We start from the raw sequence: 20452 nt of genomic DNA, 5'->3' as shown, positions 1-20452 counted from the left end.
ACGGTGAAAAATAATATCACTAAAAATAAATTAATTCATAATTTATCAAAGACTCTCTACGATATCTTTTGATACAATCGGGACACACGTACAGCGCTCTGTACGTGCATAATGTACGTAATCGTTCGTAAACCGTTCGCTGTTAAGGGGTACGCCATAAATTGCGAGCGCTTTGCTGCGCGTGTTTATTTACAAGGTGACATAAATTGGTGCAACCACCCAGAATATAAATCCGTCGCGAGTTCCTTCGCGTTTTCGGCGAGGTACTTATCCTACGATTACGCGAACGATCGATGGATCAGCTCGCTTGATATCAGGTCACGTGATAGCATTGCACGCTTGAGAGACTACTCATCGTATGGTGAGACTGTTCTCTTCGTTTGAGCAATATCGATAGATCGTGAGGCGATTTTTCCAGAAACATTGCATCATGTGTGCGACGTTCGAGAGACCATGTGTGTAAATATTATTTAATATTAAGTCTAATATTTTCCCTGATCCAGAGGAGCAAAAGCACTCGAGTTGAAAAACTCGTTAATTTTTCTGAAAAAACACCTTTCCCACTTGTGGATTCGGCTGTTTGGTGGTAAAAAATGGAGAAAATGGACCAAACAGCTGAGCAACAATTGAGTCAATTGGCAGTGTGATATATAATCGATCTAAAATTATTTTTATATCTATGTATTTGTCCACTGGTATCAAAGAGTTAAAAATGAGGAATTGGGTATGAGAGAAGAGGGAAGAGATGGAGAGAGAGAGAGAGAGAGAGAGAGAGAGAGAGAGAGAGAGAGAGAGAGAGAGAGAGAGAGAGAGAGAGAGAGAGAGAGAGAGAGAGAAACGTACAAGATTTTTCATGTCGCGCCTACGTTTTTGTTGAGAGAATGTGCGTTAAGCGGTGCAGCCTCGTAAATGCGTGTATGTCATAACTGTGAATTATCGTATCTACATTGCAAAATAGCGAACGTCATTTTATCGGCGTATCTCTGATCGCGCAAGATTCTCTTTTTTCCTTCATGAGTAATCAACCAATCTTCGCTTCGTCACACGCGTTTGATCGTTCGGCTCGATCGATTATTATTTCGCGGAAAAGCGGTTATTATTTCTCTCTTTCGCCGTCGCCGGCGGCGTAACTTACGTCAACGAGAATTCCATTTTCGATTCGACACAGTGGGCATTCCTCGTTCGCACTCCTCGTCCGAGCGCTTATTCGGAGAATTTCCCGGAGAATCACTTGGCGATAAATTAGTAACGGTGATGCGCGTGTAACGTGTCGGACGGACGATACTGCAGCGGAAAATCATATACGTCTCGTTATCCTTGTCCTCTTTCCTTGTTTTCAGTTAACGTGTTCCGCGTTTTGCAAATGGAGAATCAAGCGGCTGCTCGATCAAGCGGTAAACTGCGATATCGCCTCCCTTCGAGGCGATCTCCCCGATTCTCAAGCCGAACCAGTCGTCCCAGTTCCGATGGAGGAAAAGTGTGTCCATGCAAGCGATGTGTAACGTCAACTGATACAATACGTTACGCATCGCGCCGCGATGTAATCGCGAAAGGGTACTCCCGCGCCGTCCGCGAGTGTCCTTTCGCGCCTCTCAAAAGTGCACTTCCCTTTATTGCACGGTCGAACGGCCGGTATAACCGGGCGTGGTGTCGCAGTACTTTCTACTGCGATCTCTGACCAGCTCGTCGATGGACTTGTTCTGCTGCATCGACGACGACAGGCCGTGGAGACGCGACGCCAAGTAGCACATGATGAAGGCCGATAACACGAGGAGAACGCCCAATCCTGTCGCCACGTAGAGGAAATTGCCGCAGCTGCCTTCAAGGCCGGCCGCCACCTTGTCGTACAGGTCTATGATAATGAGAGAATATTAATCAGAATTACAACGATCGCGTAACGTTCCGTTATCTCGGCCGCGGGCCCGGAGAGCCGCTCCGGTCCGGCCGCTTAATCTTGATACACTCGCCCGAATGTGAGAGTTACAAATTAATCTGTCTGTCGTGAATCTTATCGTCCGGCGACCCCCGCCGAGGATCGATGCTAGGGAGATTAATCTCAGTTATGTGAGATTACAGTCGTAATGTGAATTGAATTCCTCGGCAGCAAGAAGACATTGTTTCAGCAATAACTGGGCGTTACGAAAATTCTTTCAGGGACAGATCGCCGACGAAGAAAGAGATTTCTGCTCAACGCGCGCATGACGCGTCGCTTGAATTTTGACAGTCGCGCGTAACGAGCGACTTGGAGCAATCGAGTCGATAAGAGCGTATTGAGCACAATATTGAAATGAGGCGACCAGTAGAAACGTAAAGAGGTATACGTGATACTTCGATATCTCCACTTCAGCGCTGGAGCGCTGAACTACCGTTTCCCCGCGCCAACGTGAAGGTGCTCAAGTGTCAACCGCGAGGAGGGTTCAGCTTCAGCTTCGGCTCTCCTCGCGCCAGTGCAACTCACCATCTGGCATCATCACCGTGTACTCGATGTTCTCCTTGAACTTCGTGTATGGCGTGGAATCGTTGTACCTCTTGATCAAGCGCTCGACTTTCGGGAGGAACTCGCCCGACGCTTCCATCTCGACCGCTCTTTTCCTCTTCTTCCCGTGACCCGACGGCTCGAACAGATCGAGACAGAAATCCTGTGGAGAAAGATAAGAGAGCTGAAGCGCTAAGTACAAGTACAAGACGGACTGCAGTGGAGCTCCGCTTGCTTGCTCTCTCTCTCTCTCTCTCTCTCTCTCTCTCTCTCTCTCTCTCTCTCTCTCTCTCTCTCTCTCTAGAGAGATTTGATTTTAGATTACTTATTTTAGATTCTTCCAGTTTTCTAGACTGGATAATTATGCAGGGGGTTGCACCTTCAATGACTTTGACCTTGATATATGTTGTCAAGGCCATCACCCTGAATAATGTGCAAAAAATTTTAGGCGACGCTCGTCCCTTAGGAAAAATTACTTTAAATTTTCAAATTAACTTAAAATTACCTATAGTTAACTGTAAGTAATTTATAGTTAACTGTAAGTAACTTTAGGTAACTATAAGTAACTTTAAGTTAATTTGAACATCTTAAAGTAATTTTTCCTAAGGGGTTGTTTGTTAAAAAGTTCATCAACAAAAAAGAAGTTCAGCAAAATGAACGTAATTTGTATTCACCGTTGTTTGTAATAAACAATGATCGCTAATTTAAACTTTTTGAATAGTACTCGGAACCATCAAAACGAATTATCAATACGTTTGTTTTTATATACATAAATTTTGGCACTTAAATCTTTCGCCTTTCTAAATTGATAAGTCTATCTTATCGTATACTAAAATTGTAGATTCCGAAATGATTAGCAAGGTTTGCATTTAAGTAATTTATTTGTGCCAAACCTTGCGTAGGAGTTTTTGCTAATCTTCTCAGAGTCTGTTATTTTAATATATCGTAGACTTGTTAATTTAGGCGAAAGATCATATTCATGAAAGTTGTTTTGTATTTTCAATAATTATAATCATACAATAAATTTATACGACAAAATATATGGAAAATATGTATATTTCCTTATAACTCTTGTCAACATGATCGTATGCTATGCTGCTTAAATGAAAAATTTTAGAATATATGAAAGGAATTTTTGGATATGGTAATAACTTTTGGTAATTATGCAATTAAGCCTCTTCTCCGCTCACATATGTGTAAAGTTTACCTTACCTAAATACATAGTATCGAAGAATTACGCTCGATTAATGAAACTTCTTTTGATAATAACTTTTTAACAAACAACGAGCGCCACCTGAAACCTTTTGCATATTGCTCAGAGTGATAACCTTGACAACATATGTCAAGGTCAAAGTCATTGAAGGTGCATCCCCTATACTGCATAATTACCCTAGATTTCTTTCGGTTTCTTTTACTTATTTTAGGTTTTAAAAATATTCGAAATCCCAGGTGAATCCAGATAGAGACGGGGACCTCTTTCCTTTCTCTCTCTCTCTCTCTCTCTCTCTCTCTCTCTCTCTCTCTCTCTCTCTCTCTCCCTCCCTGTCTTTATGTGTGAGGCCAAACACCGGTAGATCCGCGTGCACAGATATCTCGATTATATATTATCTTTGACGTTGAGTGCCCATGGTATGTCCGCTACTGATAATGGATTTTGCATGCTCCGTGGGTCGCGCGCGCCATATCCCGAAACTATCGCGTTTTCTTTCCAGCGTGAATTCCAGCGACTCGCTAGTTGCAACTGACGCCATATAGTGTGTCTGTGATGTCATCGAATGTTCATGCACGAATGTACGAATCCGCCGGAATGACTTTCGACCGCATGACACGCGCTGAACACAGAAGCGTGTACCGCGAGATGCGAGAGAGAAAGAGAGAGAGAGAGAGAGGGGGGGAGACAGCGTTTGGAAATGTAGCACACAGTAAAATTCTCCGACGAATGGCGCTTAAAAGCGTGCTACACCGCGCGATAACAGTTTGAAACTTCACTCCGCGCGGCGAGTAGCTCATTCGTCACGACTAATAAACGAAAGAACGCTCGGCGCTTCAAAAGTTCGTGCTGTCGCGAGGATGAACTCTCCGGAATCGACGGCGTGGAGGTGCACGAGGTATGACTGCGATTGTGGTGCGCGAGCAGAGCGACCTAAAATTGACGGAAAAAGCGGCCACGAGTGGCGTCGAGTACCGGATTGAAACCTGTTGCCGGCCTAAGCGCGACACAAGCCGAGAGAGGCGAGAGAGAGAGAGAGAGAGAGAGAGAGAGAGAGAGAGAGAGAGAGAAAGGGGGGGTCTCGTAATGGTAAATTTACAGTGTTAAAGACGAGAATAAATAATTCCGCCATCTATCTCGCGCGACGAGTCAGTTTTTCTAAGACACAGAAGAACGAACTGGGATATCCTGTCTTGACCGCCGGCGCTCGTCGTACGCCGCACTACCTTGGATGATCTTCGTCGCCTTACCGGTTGACAGTCCTGCGGCTCCATGCAAGCCTTAATCTGCGAGTGGATCCAGAGGGTGGAGCGCTCCCTCATCGAGCTGAGCAGGAAGGCCTCGAAGTCGAGGAAGACTTCGTTCTTGCGCTCGCGGTACCTCGCCGGCTGATGCGGGATGATGGACGCAAAGTCGCGGTTCCTGCAGCCGTCCTTTACGAGTACGACGCTGCCGGAAGCATGGGGCTGGTCCGGGTCAGGGCTGACCGTCACCTCCAGCAGCTTGATGTAGCCCCAAGCGCTGTCCGGGCTGATGCGGGCGCGCAGCTGCAGCTTCGTGCCGATTGGTACCGCCTGATCGACCGTCTGCGAGCTATCAGACACGTTGCCGGTGGCCTCGCGATAAAGAGCCACCTCGTACTCGAGCCGGCCCGGCGTCTCCTCCACCACGCCGGACACCCGGGCGCCGTGCGGACTGAAACGATTAACCCTTTAAGCAGACGGCGCGTCATCGCTTCAGCGCCTGGCACTTGTCTCCGGAGTTAGCTGCTTGCAGAAGAGCGAGAGAGTGAGTTTACGGGGGCTCGCGCTTACGTCTCCCCTCCCCCCCCCGCCCGAGAGGCAAAAATTCTTAAACTAGCGCCCGCACGGGCTTCCGAAGAATCTGCGAGGCCAGCGGGTCCGGCTAGGGAGCAGATTGAGTGTTCATTTTTGTATTAAAAAGCCTTCAGCCAACATTTCCAGAACTTTACTTGAATAATCTCCCCAATATCTCGATAACTACGTCTGGAGTTCATGAACTTCAGGAGGTTGCGGGTAACTCCCCGAGGATCCCCTCGACTCGGACGAGAGGAAATTTGCGTCTTGATTTCCTCGCCGAAACTTTTCATCGAGATTTCACCCTACCCTACCCGGTAGATTTAATAAAAAAACTCTTTATCCTTCCTCCGATATTCTGATAACTGCATGTCTACATACAATCAATGTCCTTCCACGTAATTCCACGAATTTTATTTCACAAGTATCTCGATTTAGCAATTTTTGCAGGTACTCCCTCGAGGACGAGGACGCAAAGCGAGTGAAAAATCCCTCAGCCGTCAGCAAACGCGAGAAAGCACATCGCCAGAGTCAGAGGAGCGTCCGTTACAGCGACGAGGCTCTCAGCTTCGCCAAACTCGGCGGGTCCGAGACAGCAAAGAGCCAAGAGAAGTTATCGTTTTACGTACCAGGACCCTCCAACTTCGGGGCCGCGGCGCGCGCCGTGTTTTACTGTCGCTGTTACGAGGTAGAACATAAGCGCGTATGTGGTGCGGATAACCGTTCGCTCGGCGCGGCTCGCGCAGGAGCGCGCTCCGGCGAACGCGTACGCGGCATGACGGAAATAATGCTCGTTTATTACTCGAGATTCGCCGAGATATCGTGCACGGAATGGGCGTGATGACTTACAAAGTGCCGGCGAAGCCGGCAGCCTTGTGCCTCAGCAGCGTCGGCTCGGGCGGCCGGCACATCAGGATCAGCTCCTGGTCGGCCAGCATCACCACGCCGGGGAAGGCCGGGAACCACACCCGCAGGTGGATGAATCCCTGGTGGCACGATTAATCGTGATTTATCGCTATTGCGCGCCCGCGCGAGCCGTGCGTCGTCGTTGCACACGCCCGCCGTCGAACGCGCAATTTCGGCATTTTCGGCGCGGGAAATGCCCCCCCCCCCCCTCCTCACCACTTTCTTCCTTCTTTCTCCTTTCTTCTTCTCTCCCGGGGACGGGGACGCCCGATGATGCGTGATGCTCGCGAGGACGGCCGCTGCTTCTTTCCTCGCGGCGCAGAAACGGGATTCGAGAGGTACGATGCGATTAAGCAGATACGACTTATCGCGTAGCTCATAGCAACGAACGTCCGGCGAACGTTGGCGATTAATATTTCTTTTTGTCGAAATATCGTGGCGCTGCGCGGTATCGGACGATATACTATTGCGCGCGCGGAAGCGTTTTATCGCCGCCTGGCCTCCTCGGAGAGGGATTGAATCGCGAATTAATAGTCGCTTATCGACGAGCGATCGACCGCGAGCGATCTGATAGCGAACCAAGTTGGCTGCCGCTCTACCGCGGTTGATGGTCCCGTCAGGGTCTGTTTGTGCAGCGTCACAGACCCGCGGGAGAGTAGTCCCACTCCCGGCGACCCGAGCGAATGCATCATCGGCATCGGGGGGTCCCCCCTTCCCCCTTCGTCGTGGAAGGAAAAGAAAAAAGAGAGAAAGAGGAAAAGAGGGAAAAATCGGTTCCGCGTAACTCGCGGGACTCGCGAGAGCGGTGACTCACATTTCTCTTGAGGATGCCGCATCGGGAGAAGTCAGTCACCTTCAGGAAGTAGTTATCCTCCTGCGGATCGCTCGGGTCCGGCCTGATCTGGCAGTGAATGTCGGCGAGCGGATTCGCCGATCTGTCGTCGGCGAAGAGCGGCGCGCCTCTGAAGCCGACCGGCCTTTTGATCTTCGCTGTCAGCAGATCGGCCGCCGATCCTGCGCCGCTGCACTGAATGTCCGAGACCTCGTAATCCTGGGCAACGGCGGCGGCAACCTGAAACGACGGCCGATGTTAATGTCGAGCCCGGCGAGCTGATGCGAAAGGCCGGTGGCGGCGAGGAAAGATTTCAGGGTGCGCACAGCGCCGAGCGATTAACGCCTCTCTGCCACCCACCTTTCGCGTCGAGCGTTTCTGTCCCTTCGGTTTATCGATTACGATCGTAATACGATCGTCCTGCACGGATCGTCTTCTGAGCAACACCGAGGCGCACATCGCGTCCTCGGTCTTCGATCGCCGTTCTATACACGCAGAGAAATGTTTAGTTGGACAAACCGATTTTCTGTGTGTGTATGTGTGTGAGTATGAACGATTCAGAAATTTCAGATTCAAAGTATCAGAATTCTGCTTAAGTTAAGTCAGGAATTTTAACGATCTAAACTGAATTCTGATAACTTTAACCGGAATTTCTGTATCGTTTATATTTCGCTAGAAAATTGGTTTACTTAACTAAATATTTTTCTCCGTGTAGAAATTTCGATCGAAAGTACCAGAATTCAGCTTAAGTCAATTAGGAATTTTGATGATCTTGGACTCTGGATAACTTCAACCGAAATCCCTAAATTGTTCGTACTTCATGAAAAAAATTGGTTTATTCAACTAAACATTTTTCTTCATGTAAAAATTTCGATTGAAAATATCAGAATTCTGCTTGAGTTAACCAGGAATCTTGATGATCTGAATTCTGATAACTTCAACTGGAATTTTTGTATTGTTCATATTTCACTAGAAAATTGGTTTGTTCAATCAAACATTTTTTTTCATGTAGAAATCTCGATTGAAAGTATCAGAATTCTGCTTAAGTTATCAGGAATTTTGACGATCTAGACTGAATTCTGATAACTTCAACTGACATTTATGAATCGTTCATATTTCACCAGAAAATTGTTTTTTTGAATTTATTCCATAACCAAATTATTTTCTTCATATATGACTCTATTTTGAGTTTTATTAATAGCTTTGCAGCCCTCGTGTAGTAATTTGGAGCAGCAATTTATTTTCTATTTATTTGATCTCTGTGACATTTTATATGCTGTGATTATGACCGTTTGACTATCCGACCAGAACGGTGTTTATGGGTTAATTAATTAAACGTTACATCGTGTAGGGACGATCGGTAAAGAGAAGAACGAGCAATATTTCCTTTCATCTTCTTTGTATCCCGGCAACTTACATGCGATAGTAACTTACCGTGTTTACTTTTTAGTCTCTACGATTATTTACGTAACTGTGACTATTTAGCTATCCGACCAGGACGTTGTACACGAGTTTACCGATCTATGCTGCCTCGTATAGAGGACGAGAAATAATCGATAAACAGAAAGAGAGAAAGAAAGAGAGGCACGAAGAGCGCTTCCCTCCTATAATCCCCTCAGACCGTTCGTGTGTTTCCTGTAGAGGCAAAAAATCTGTGCTTCAAAGAACCAAAAAATGATACCCATTAGTCCACGCATTTCCTGGCCGTTTAATTTCGCGTTTCTAAACGAAAATATTTCATCCGATTAAAGCGCAGCATGTGCGCATTACGTGCTTTGCCGTTTCATGGAACAACATGCATGCCTACGAGCGAAGGCTTTTGCGATTTTCGCGATACATGTCTCCTCTTTTTCTCCCTTCATCCGAACGCAATATTGAAGCACGCACCGCGGTGCGCTCCGAAGAACGTCAATACCTATCGCTCCCGCGATGTGCTTCTTTACGTGTCGCCGCTGCTAAAACAATGTTACTCTACATGCCACAGCACCGAGCGACACGCACGAACATACCGCGGGACTCTCGCGCGACTCGATTCGACTTGCGCGCATCGCCGTGAACTCGCGTAAATAGTGACTAAAACCTAACAACCGTATTGTTCCGTAACTGTTATGCAGCCAGAGTCTTTTTTTTTCTTTCACGGTAATTTGCCACCGTTCAGTCGCGCTCTCGCGGCGCGCCATAGCGGATCGCGCATTATTTCCAATCTCCTCCTCTTCCTCCCCCCGCACCTACCCGATCAGATTTACTTTCTACGTTTCTTCCGAAATGACAAACGCGCCCGTTTGCCCTGCTTCCCCGGAAATTGCGTAAATTGCTCGGAACGATTTCGATCTCCTCGGACGCGTCTCCTCGACGACGAATCGAGGTCGACGCGAGCGTTGCGAGAGTCGCGGATCGAGATTAGCGTGCAAGACGTGAATAAGCAGCCGGCCTTAGCGTTTACCCTATAAGTTTAGTCGCAGGGCGACTATCGCTTTAGGCTCGATCTACACTATCGGTTCGTTCACGGTCCGATCGTATGCCTAAAATGTTCACACTATTGAATCACTCATTGATCCGCTCCTCTCGGTTCTATCCCAGACGATCAGTGTAGTTTCTGCCTAAAAATCTACAATTCTATTATTGGATTCTTTCCTAATTTTCATTTAATTTGATTTTAATTTTATTTAAATGCTTGAAAGCAACATAAGGAACGGAGTTTAAGGTTTTATTTGCACAATTATAACATATTGTTAATTAAAGAAAATTTTGTATGAAGCGAATTCACCGAAGAAAATTCAAATAATAGGATTGAAACATCTGAGAAAAAATTGTGTTTATTAGGTTAAACATTAATTTCCCTTGAACATCGGCGTCAGCTCTTGTTGGTTTATCTTTTGTAAGAAACTTTAATAATATTAATATTTTATCATATTTTTCTATACATGTTCATAATTAATTTTTAATTATAACACGATATACATATATACGTACATTTTTCAAATGACCACAGTTTTTCTTTATTCATATTTTCTTATTCTTATTATTATTATTTGATACTGCTTGAGAGTCACGAGACTGCGAGTCTGCGAGTCTGCGAAAACTGACGGTGGATTGATCGAAAGTCTGTTTACATTATCGGTATGACTCCGGTATGACAACTTCGATCACGCTCCGGCAAAATATTCTTTCGAAGGATCGTTATTGGAGCGAGATTTGGCCGAAACTCGAGCGTTACCGATAATATGATTACGTACGTTATAAACAGTGGAAAAATATTTGATCGCAGCGTGACCGGAGCGCGATCTGAGCGTGAGCGGATCGATAGTGTGGATCGAGCCTTAAGCCCCTTGCACAATGCCAGGCAACAGGCAATAAGAATAAAAATAGACCGATCGCAATAAATTATTCTTGTAAAAGTCGATTGTGATTGGTCTATTTGTATTCTTATCGCTTGTTGCCTGGCATTGTGCAAGGGGCCTTAGTCCTTTCAAAACTTGGAGGACGTCTCGGCACGTAATCGCGTCGCGTTCGGTCTCTCGTTCTGCCCAACACGCGCACGATCGGGCAGCGAGCCCGCTCACGCAAAACAGAGCCGATTATTGATTTCATCGTCGCGGGTCATATTTATTTACGCGCGCGATGCAGAGAGAGAGAGAGAGAGAGAGAGAGAGAGAGAGAGAGAGAAGGGGGAAGGGGGAGCGCCACGAAATGATTTCGTAGCGACTTTGGCGCGTCCGCACGTGCGGCGCACCGTGAGCACGCGAATACGATCGTTTTCCCTTTAATCGTCCCTTAATTAGTACTTTGTGCGCCGTGTCACGCGAGCTTCCCTCTCGCGCGGTCATTTGCTTTACATGGGCGCGCGCGCGGAATGGAATGGAATGGAATATATTGTACGCTTTATTGTACCTTATACGGCCGCGGGCCCTCGAGGTAGGCGCGTTCGCCCGCTCGCGCGCTACAATAAAAGCGATTAAGATTGCAATTAATTTACGTTATGATTCGCGAGGCGCCCGCTTTTCATCGGCGATACTCGCATTAATTATCGGCTTGAAAGAACCGTCATACGCGCGCACGCGCGTGTTGGTGCTCCTGCGAGTTACTCGCTGTGACTCGCGGACGACCTCGGCGCTGGCGTTTACAATGCCATTATGTTGCCATTGGTAAAGAACAGGGTGACCAACATGCGACCAGAACGAGAACCCACTTCGATACGGATAACGGTGTAAGGAAACGCTCTGCTGGCCGCGTAAGATATTCCTTATGTGTACCATACACGTTATATATCGCGCGAGCGAGCGTACGCTTGCAGCGAGCGCGTGTTCGCGCTCGTGCTCACCGCCGTGGGTCACGCCGGGTAGGCCGTGTGTTTCTTCCTTTTTCTCGCTTTTCGAGATAGCTGCGCTCCCGATCGCGCGGTATCGCGGCTATCAGGCCCGATCGCGCGAGTGGATGCGTATATGTAACTGCCGCGGCAGGTGTGTTGCCTTCACGCCGCGATCGCTTGCCGACGCAGCCCGAGTAAAAAGATCGCCGGGCGAGATGGCAACGAGAGCCCACCACGTCGACGCGAGCGAGCGAGCGAGCGAGCGAGCGAGCGCGTGCGCGTTGTTGATTAAAAAATATGAGAAGAAAATTAGCGAGTCGTGGTCTCTTTATCTCGCGACGCTAGCGCTCCCTGGGGGAGCTTCTTCTCTGCGAGTCTTCTCCAAGTCTCGCGTGAAGATTGAAACTCGTGGATTATTCTCGAGTTGTTTTTAGAATATATTCTCGGATATAAAATTATTCCAAGGAAATTGTCTTTGAATATGTTCTCAGAGAGAGAGAGAGAGAGAGAGAGAGAGAGAGAGAGAGAGAGAGAGAGAGAGAGAATTATTATCAAGTATGAGTAGTACAAGCGAAGGCTTGCTAATTGAGATCGTGTAAAAATTTCCCTTCGGTAGATTTTTCATCTCGCCCGAGCGATCGCTAGGTTTCCACCGGCACCGCGAGACGAGTTTTGTAGCTTGAAAAGCGTCGTATACACTTAGAAGACGGAAATTCGAAATAATGCGACGTGAAGTGTCACGTCGGGACCGAAAAACATCTCCGGTTCGAGCGGCGCTACCGCCGCATCTCATTAACGTGGAGAACAGGTTTCGGGCTCGACGATAGAGCCAGGTCGCGAGGTTCATAGAGCGACCGGTTCGTAAATTCATGGTCCCGTAGGCAGGTAGGGCAGATCGTTAAATTCGTAGACGCGTAGACGGCTCGAGCCGAGATCGCAGATCGGCACGTTCGCGCGCGTGCACCGTTAGATTCGTTGATTCGCGGCTCCATTGAGGCGCGAATTGCTCTCGCACATCGCATCGAAGGAGTCCCGCCGAGTCTCAGGATCGCTCCGAGACTGACGAGTCTCGGAGCCGAGATCGCAGACGCAGAAGCAGGTCGCTCGATGAGTCCTCCCGCGGACGCGAGTGTCGTCGTCGCGTATAAAGACCCGCTTTTGTCGTGTCCTGGAAAGTTCCCTCTGCGAGGTGTAAAGCCGTACCTCGCGTCGCCTTCGAGTCGCCATCGGCTTTTAGCGCATGCGAGACGCGATCGACATTCGGGGCCCCGCCATGTGGCCGCTCTTCCGGGGGTGCCAATGCGACCGAGGAAGACTCAAGGGCTGAATGTGCGCGCTCTTTCGCGCCTTTTCGTTTGACGCGGTTGCGGGCGTCTGCTACAAAATTCATCAAAGTCGAGAAGCCACGCGCAAATTACGCAGGAGCAGCCGCATCGGGCTGGCGACGCGGTGGTGTGCAATTTTTGTCTTCGAAGGGAAGGGCTTTTCTTCGAAGCGAATGGGAGGAGGAGGAGAATACGCGGCGAACGAAGAGAGACACGTGGTTAGCGCGAAGAGTTGGACTTCAGGAAGAATCACGTCCTTTTTGTATCTCGTAGTTGGCGTGTACAATACTTGGTCGGGAATGAATAGAAGATTCCTCGCGAAGAAGACGAGCGCGCGCAGCGGAAGATGATAATTATTTCGGGAAAATGTTGAGAATGAAGACCGCCAATACGAGAGAGAGAGAGAGAGAGAGAGAGAGAGAGAGAGAGAGAGAGAGAGAGATAAACTCGTTCTACACGCGCACGTGTGCGATTCCTTTTATGCCACTTTCGTTGCTGCAACAATTATCTCTGCAAATTGGATAACGAGCCGACGGTGGATTTATTATCGCGAGCATCTCCGGCGCGAGTTCCGCGCGCGAGAGTAGAATTGCACGAGGCAGCGATTGACAATTGTCGAGCATTGTATCGACGACTTCGTTCGGGGAGTAGTTCGACGACGAGACGACGATGAATCGCACGCGGCACCGGCTGAAGTTAATATTTTTAATGGCATCGTAAGCGAACGACTCGCGCGCGCGCGGCTTCGGGTAGATCCAGGCGTTTGGAGGACGGGCGAGACGCGATTATGCGCGTACGACGTTTTTCGTCGTGCGACTTTCAGCGACTCTCTCACTAATGTTTTTCCGATAAACCCGCCCGCCTCGGATCGGCAGAAATGACGGCTCGTCGGAGCAACGGCGACGGTCGAGCGATTACGCGTATCCCGGCGCGTGGATGGTGCGAGGACTCGACGAGCGGCCGGGGAAAAAGACGTTTCGCTCGAATCGAGCCGGGAGATTAATCTCAATAAATGAAAACACACACACACACACACACACACACACGAGAGGCTCGGATTCGTGTTGACACTTTTTTCCGGATACGCACGCGCGTCTCCCCCGGGAGAAGCTGCGAGACATTCCGCGACTTGGAATGTGACACAACAATGCAGACAGATCGAGTGAGTGTGTGTGTGTGTGTGTGTGTGTGTTCCAGCGAGTCGTTCTCTTGTTGTGGGAAAATTTTGTTAATCGACTCGTGCGAATTTCATTAATTAATTCGCACCGCCTGCGAGTACAGCTATATCTTGTGAAAAAAAAAAAATATCGCTCGACGCGGGCTCGAATTTTACAGCTACTCGGGCTGATGCCATCAACGCTCGTCCGTGGGAAAAAAATCACTCGATATCGAACGTCTCCGAGTGCCTACAAGTTGTTAAGAAAAAAGTCTCCATGCTCGCGCTACGAAGCATCCTCGTTCACTGGCTCGTTTATTCGGTCGAAAAGCGGGGCAGCAGCAGCGCCGTTGAAATTAAGGTCGCGGCTCCTGGAGCAAACCGTGTAATTTATCGCGCGGAGATAGGGAGGCGCGGCTAATAAGCCGTTCGGTTTATATGCGATCGGGATTTCGTTTTTCACCGGCGGACGCGCGTAACGGGAAAGGACAGGCGGGCACGACTCGAAATCTGCCACGCGAGACGAGGCCGCCGCGATTGGCGGTCTTTTTTTCTTCGGTCCCATTCGAAAGAACCGCAAACCTCCTCTCTTTATGACTTCATAAATCGCGTCTTCTTTTTTCAATGCCGCGACTCCGCTTATCCGCGGTACATCCAGTCTCGCCCGGTCTGACACAATTCGGTACAGTTAAATCCTCGGCGACACGCGTCCTATTCGACGCCGAATCAACCGCGCCGAGGCTGCCTTGGAATTTGCCGACGACATAAAAGGACGTTTAATTGATGGCCGTAAAGCGCGCAACGCACCGTGTACGCTCGGTACGCTGAGGAATTTTGCCGAGACTCGACGAGCCCGGGTAACGACGACCGTTGGACGGGGGGGGGACGGGGGAGGAGGGCGGTCGGGCATTCGAGAAATATAATAACGCGGCCTGCGCGGAGAGCGCGAAGAGTACAAACGGAGATAATCCGAGATGAGGCGTTCGGCGCCATACATTGCAATTGTCGCTTCGAATTGTGCGCTCAATTGAATTCGAGCGGGCCCGTTATTCATTATTCGGCCACGCGCGTCCTGTCGTTCGTGCCAAGTGTATTTTTCGCGCTAACAAACGCTCCCCACCGCCGCACGAGCGCCGCTTAAAATGGCGGCACGCGCGAGGCGCCTTCGCGTCGCCGAAACCGACCGCCGCGCGCTCGGTTTGCATACGCATAATTAGAACTTCAATCATCTGTAAACGGATTAATTTTAATTCTCATTTAAACTTTAAATTGAGCGTGTTTCAACGGGATTCCGGCCAAGCTGCGCGAGCTGGAACGGAGCTGGAACGGGGCGAGGGAGGTCGCGCCCGCTTGCGCGCGACGGCGCGTTAATAAGAATCGCCTCCATCGCCGAAGCATATTTCGGGGCGAAATTGCGCGTCTGGAAATTTCGGACTCGCTCCATTGTTGCGTATTATACACGTCACGTTATTTCGCGCGACTCGCGACCGAGGCAGCGACACGTCGATTATTTATTCAAAGTAATCGCGACTCTCTATCACGATGTACATACATAATCTTCGTTTTCCTGCCCTCTCCCCCCTCCTCTCTCTCTCTCTCTCTCTCTCTTTCTCTCTCGTCCTGTTGCCTCCCTTCTCGTTTGATACTTTCGCGCTCGCAAGTGTCAGAGTATATTTCAATGTATCGCGTTTCACGACGAAATTAGTCGACGGCGTACGGCCGCGGGGAGATATGTCCGACACAATTCAATTATTTCGTCGTTTGGAAGAGCCATTAATATTTCAAACGTATCAATGGCCCGCTCGTGCGGCTCGCTTTAAATTGCCCGTTATCGCGTTTCGTCGCCTCGAATGTCACGTATTAATAATAGTGTGCATTTTAAATTACCCTTAGGCCACGACGGGGCGCGCTTACGCCGCCGCAACGTGTGTTGCGCTCTCTCTCTCTCTCTCTCTCTCTCTCTCTCTCTCTCTCTCTCTCTCTCCCTCTCTCTGTTCTTTGCGCGCGACCGCGGAAAGCGATCCTGGAAAATTCGAGCGAGTCGCTCGCGAGGGGCTTCTCCACGAAGACGGACATTATTTTCGACGCGGTCACGCCTCGACATGATTTAAGGATGTAATATAAAAATACATCGTGCTTATGGCTTCTCCTTTTTTCCCTCCCCTTTCTTTTCTTTTTCCTTCTACGCAATAAGAGCATCGCGACAGAGGTCAGCGCGCGGCCCAGTTAAAATGAGAACCGATCGACACTCTCTGTCTCGCCGCGGGATATCTCCTCGGCGCTCTCTCGCGGCTCTCTTGCCGGAAATTAATTGACGTTGTCATTATCGGCAGGTATTTCGCGGCGGGCGCCCAGTGTGAGAAAAACGACGAGACCGGCTCTCGACGGACGCGCGAATAAATAGAGAAGATAAGTCGCCAGTCGCTTAGTATGAGTGTAATTAAATGTCGCGGTATCAAAGTGACGTTCAAGGGCGAGAAACCGATAGCGAGCCCTGCGGTGGCAACAATGTCTTTTTATTTCGTTAAGGCAGCTCGCGACGGTGTCAGATTTTATTGAAATTCGCAATTTCCCTCCCTTCGGCTCGGCGATAGCCGACTCGAAACGTTCGCTCGGCGAACGCTCGCGGCGGATGAATTTGTAATCGTCGCAGAAGCGACGTGATTTATCGCGACGATTTCTTACAACTCTTTCGCGGATGTAAATGCGCGCGCGATCTCGAGTTCGCGCGATCGACGCGTTTTTCCTCTTTTTCTTCCTCCTTCCCTCTCTCTCTCTCTCTCTCTCTCTCTCTCTTTCTCTTTCCGTATGCCTTTCCCTCTTGCGTTTTCCGCTAATGAGGGTATTAACGCGGTGAAATAGGCGACAATCCGAGCGACGATGCGGTAAAACTAACGTCTAACCATCGCGCGGATCCATTACAATCGCATGACAAACTGTCAGCACACAATATCAGACAAAGTCCTGACGCCACGTGACAAATATTAGTCACCAAGAGTGGACGACACGGAGCTTCAATGGTCGTCCATCATCCACGATTGGTCTGATTTATTCCGGCAGAGTCGCCCGTCGTCGCGCCCTTCACGTCAATTAAAGCGATATAGGTGTGTCGGAAACCTCTGACTTTGAGCCGCGCTCGGGATTTTCAGCGGACCAATGCGTTTCCTTGAATGAGTCTCTCTCTCTCTCTCTCTCTCTCTCTTTCGTAGCATCCGCTGTGAGAGAGAGAGAGAGAGAGAGAGAGACAGACAGATAATCAGCCGGCCGCCTGCGAGTCGAGTTTGGGCGACTCGTAGGCTGGAATTCCCTATGATATTCCATGTGCGATTTTGCAGCTGTGCCGGAAAATATTCGAGAGACGGTCCGTAGATTAAGGGGACTGGAGGGTCAGATTGCTGAAAAATCGTGCTTTTGATAATATTTTGTGACGAACTGAATAAATGTCTAAGAATGAAAATTTTAGATATATTTGTACAACAGGTGAAGAGTAGAAGAATTTTGTTTATTAACAAGTACTCATGTAAATATACGTCCACTTAAATTTTAAACGCGTTTTTCTCGAAATTTTATTGTTCAATTTTTTGCAGCGATTTCTTCGAAACTGAGCTTCGTATCGATTTGAAATTTTAAAGCAATAATATTTGTTCATTTGGCTCTCAGATGAACCATGGACAACTCCGTCAAAATATCTCATTTCGAGATATTAATTTTTTTTTCATTGTAAAAGAATTGGAAAATTAAAATTTTTTTCTAATAATAGCTGCTATTTTGTTAATTTTGTTCGATTTTTTTTTGTAGTGGTTAATGATAAGCCTCCTGAAGATTTCTAGCTAAAATTCGCTCTGATCGGACCACCGAGAGCCGAGATATTACTGCACAAACAACTTGAGAAGAAAGGAGAGTATATTTCAGCTATATATATAAATATTTGTTAATAAACTAAATTTTTCTACTCTTCATATGTTATATAAATATACCTAAAATTTTCATTCTTGCACATTAATTCAGTTCGTCACGAAATATTATCAAAAACAAGCGGTTTTTTTTAGCAATCTGACTCTCCACGCGTCCCCTTAACGCGTGAAACGCGATCCCGATCTTTCAGACGCTTCCCCTCGCGAATAGAACTCCGCCCGGAATTTCGTCTCGGATTATAAATCGCTCGAGACGGGCTTCGAGTCGCGACGTCGGGGGGGAAAATCGGTTATCCTCGGTTATACCCCTCGCCCATCGCGAATCGGGCGCGACGTCGTCGTCGGCGCGACTCATGGCCGCGCTTGAACCCCCTGCCGAATGAAAGACTCACCGTGCAAAATCCCGCGATCAGGACCCTCCACATGATCTCGCTAAGCGCTCTCTTTCTCTCGCTCGCTCTCGCGCTCCTTTCTCTCTGCCTCTGCCAGTCTCTTCCGCCGTCGCTCTCTCCTCTCGTTAACCCGAGACGCGTTTAGCAAACACTCGAGACACTCTCCCGAACTGGAGGACGCGCCAGAGACGGGAGGGATGCAATTTTGACGAAGGTCCCCGACGGACTGAGGCGCGTGCATCGAGCCGGGCCACGCGAAGGACTCCTTCTCCCCGGTGTGTGCCGGGCACATCGGTGCCTTCTCCGCTGAGAAGGGGACGTCGCAGAAAGCAGGGAACCAGAGAACCACCGGCCCGTCCGGAGTACTGTTAATGCATGCTCGCTGCCTCCGCTAACAACCATCCTCCTCGGTTCGTCCCGCTCGCGCTCGCCCAGCGACGGCCTCGAAGCGCGAGCGCCGCGGATGCGGATCCTGTCCTCTTGGACCACGTCCTGAGGACCCGTGTGACCCGACGATGACCACACATCGCCCCAGTTCGCCGAGGATACGGCACTCCTCCGACGGTCTTCCGACGTGCCCTCTCCGCGCGCGCGAGGAAACACTGCGATCGTCCTCGCGGGGGCGATTTCGTTTCGGACTTTCCATGACGCTTGTCGCTTTGGGCGTCTTGTAGCGTAGCTTCGTGTTTCTCTTTGGTCTGAAGCTTTGGTCCGAGTCTCGTTCTTCCAGTTTTGCGGTTGGCACACGCAATTAAGAGGGGAATCCTGTCTGTAGGGTAAAAAAAATTAATTTTTTATTACATTTTCTGAAAATACATGTTGTAAGAATCCGTTCTAAAATCCGTATCGAAAAATTTAGAAAATTACGAAAGTTACAACCTATTATTCGAAGCGGCGCACAAGTCCAAATCAGAGCGCTCACTGGGTCTTTCAAAGTTTCGTTATACAACTGCACTGTAGAAACAATCCTACGAAACCTAGGAATGTAAAAAAGAGTTTCATGAAGTCGAGAAGAATTCATTATATGGGCTTGAAATTGCCGATTAGGCTGAAACTTACGTGAGTATTAGAGAGATATGATTGAATAGTACATGAAACTTTAAACGTGTTTTTTTCGAGATGACTTTGCTTTAACTGGCTCCCACAATTTGAGACCAAAACAATAAACCGATCGACTTCAGCATGTAGTTACATATTCGAAACATGTCTCTCTATCGTGTGAACTAGCGAAATAAAAAAATATTAATTTTTCATATTTATTTTTAACGTAAAACTGTCGATTTTTCAAATATAATTTTTAAACGCCTTAAAATTATTGAAAAAGTAGTTCGTTTTTTATTTTCCTTCAGTTCAGACGATAGCGGCGAGCTTGTAGGTTAATTATACTAGGTGCGCAACTAAGTTTCCGGGTTTCACACATGGATGGCGCTAACGACACATGTAGTCGACATACATGTCTGAAGTTGTGTTTTTTTTATATCTTGGACATCTGTTAACAATAACCAGCGTAATACCAACGCATATCGCAACGCAAAAATATTTTTTCTAACAACGAAGATGCCGAGTTTTGTGGCAAATAAACAGCATTTGCGGGAAGCTTTGCTTTTCTGCTTTAACTTGAAAAAAAGTGCAGCTGAAGCACGTCCGTTTGCTTGAGGAGGCCTACGGCGAATGCACGCACCATCGAAAACTACCTGTGAAGATTGGTTTAAACGCTAAAAGAAGTGGCGATTTCGACACTGAGGACAAGGAGAGCTCCGGAAGACCAAAAACAAGCCGGAGGACAAGCCGATCTGCAAGCGTTATTGGATGAAGATGATACGCAAACACAAGATCAACTTGCGGAGGCATTAAACATGACTCGCCAAGGTATTTCCAAACGTTTACATGCCATGGGAAAACTCAAAAGGAAGGAAAATGGGTTGACTGAGAGACAGATGGAAAATCGAAGAGCCACTTCCGAAATTTTGCTTTTGCGGCATGAAAGAAAGAGTTTCCTGCATCGAACTGTTACTGGCGATGAGAAGTGGATATATTTCGAGAATCCCAAACGCAAAAAATCGTGGCTTTCACCTGGCGAAGCATCAATATCGACGGCACGGCCGAATCGCTTCG

At 48.3% G+C, this 20452-nt stretch overlaps 1 protein-coding gene across 1 annotated transcript; it reads right to left on the bottom strand.

The window, feature by feature from the left end:
- Positions 1 to 816: 816 nt before the first annotated feature.
- LOC105191476 (uncharacterized) lies at positions 817 to 19561 on the bottom strand. The gene is made up of 7 exons (XM_011154903.2): positions 19217 to 19561; positions 18338 to 19106; positions 7224 to 7481; positions 6353 to 6489; positions 4937 to 5381; positions 2459 to 2639; positions 817 to 1852 (listed from the first exon to the last, which is right to left on the bottom strand). The coding sequence occupies exons 2-7, from the start codon at positions 18368 to 18370 to the stop codon at positions 1611 to 1613; spliced, it is 1296 nt and encodes a 431-aa protein (XP_011153205.1). The 5' UTR covers positions 18371 to 19106; positions 19217 to 19561; the 3' UTR covers positions 817 to 1610.
- Between the last annotated feature and the right edge of the window lie 891 nt (positions 19562 to 20452).

This window comes from Harpegnathos saltator, unplaced genomic scaffold (assembly GCF_003227715.2).
Source record: "Harpegnathos saltator strain DR-91 unplaced genomic scaffold, Hsal_v8.6 scaffold144, whole genome shotgun sequence".
NCBI classification, from domain to species: Eukaryota; Metazoa; Arthropoda; class Insecta; order Hymenoptera; family Formicidae; genus Harpegnathos; species Harpegnathos saltator.
This window is presented reverse-complemented; position numbering and strand designations above follow the sequence as displayed.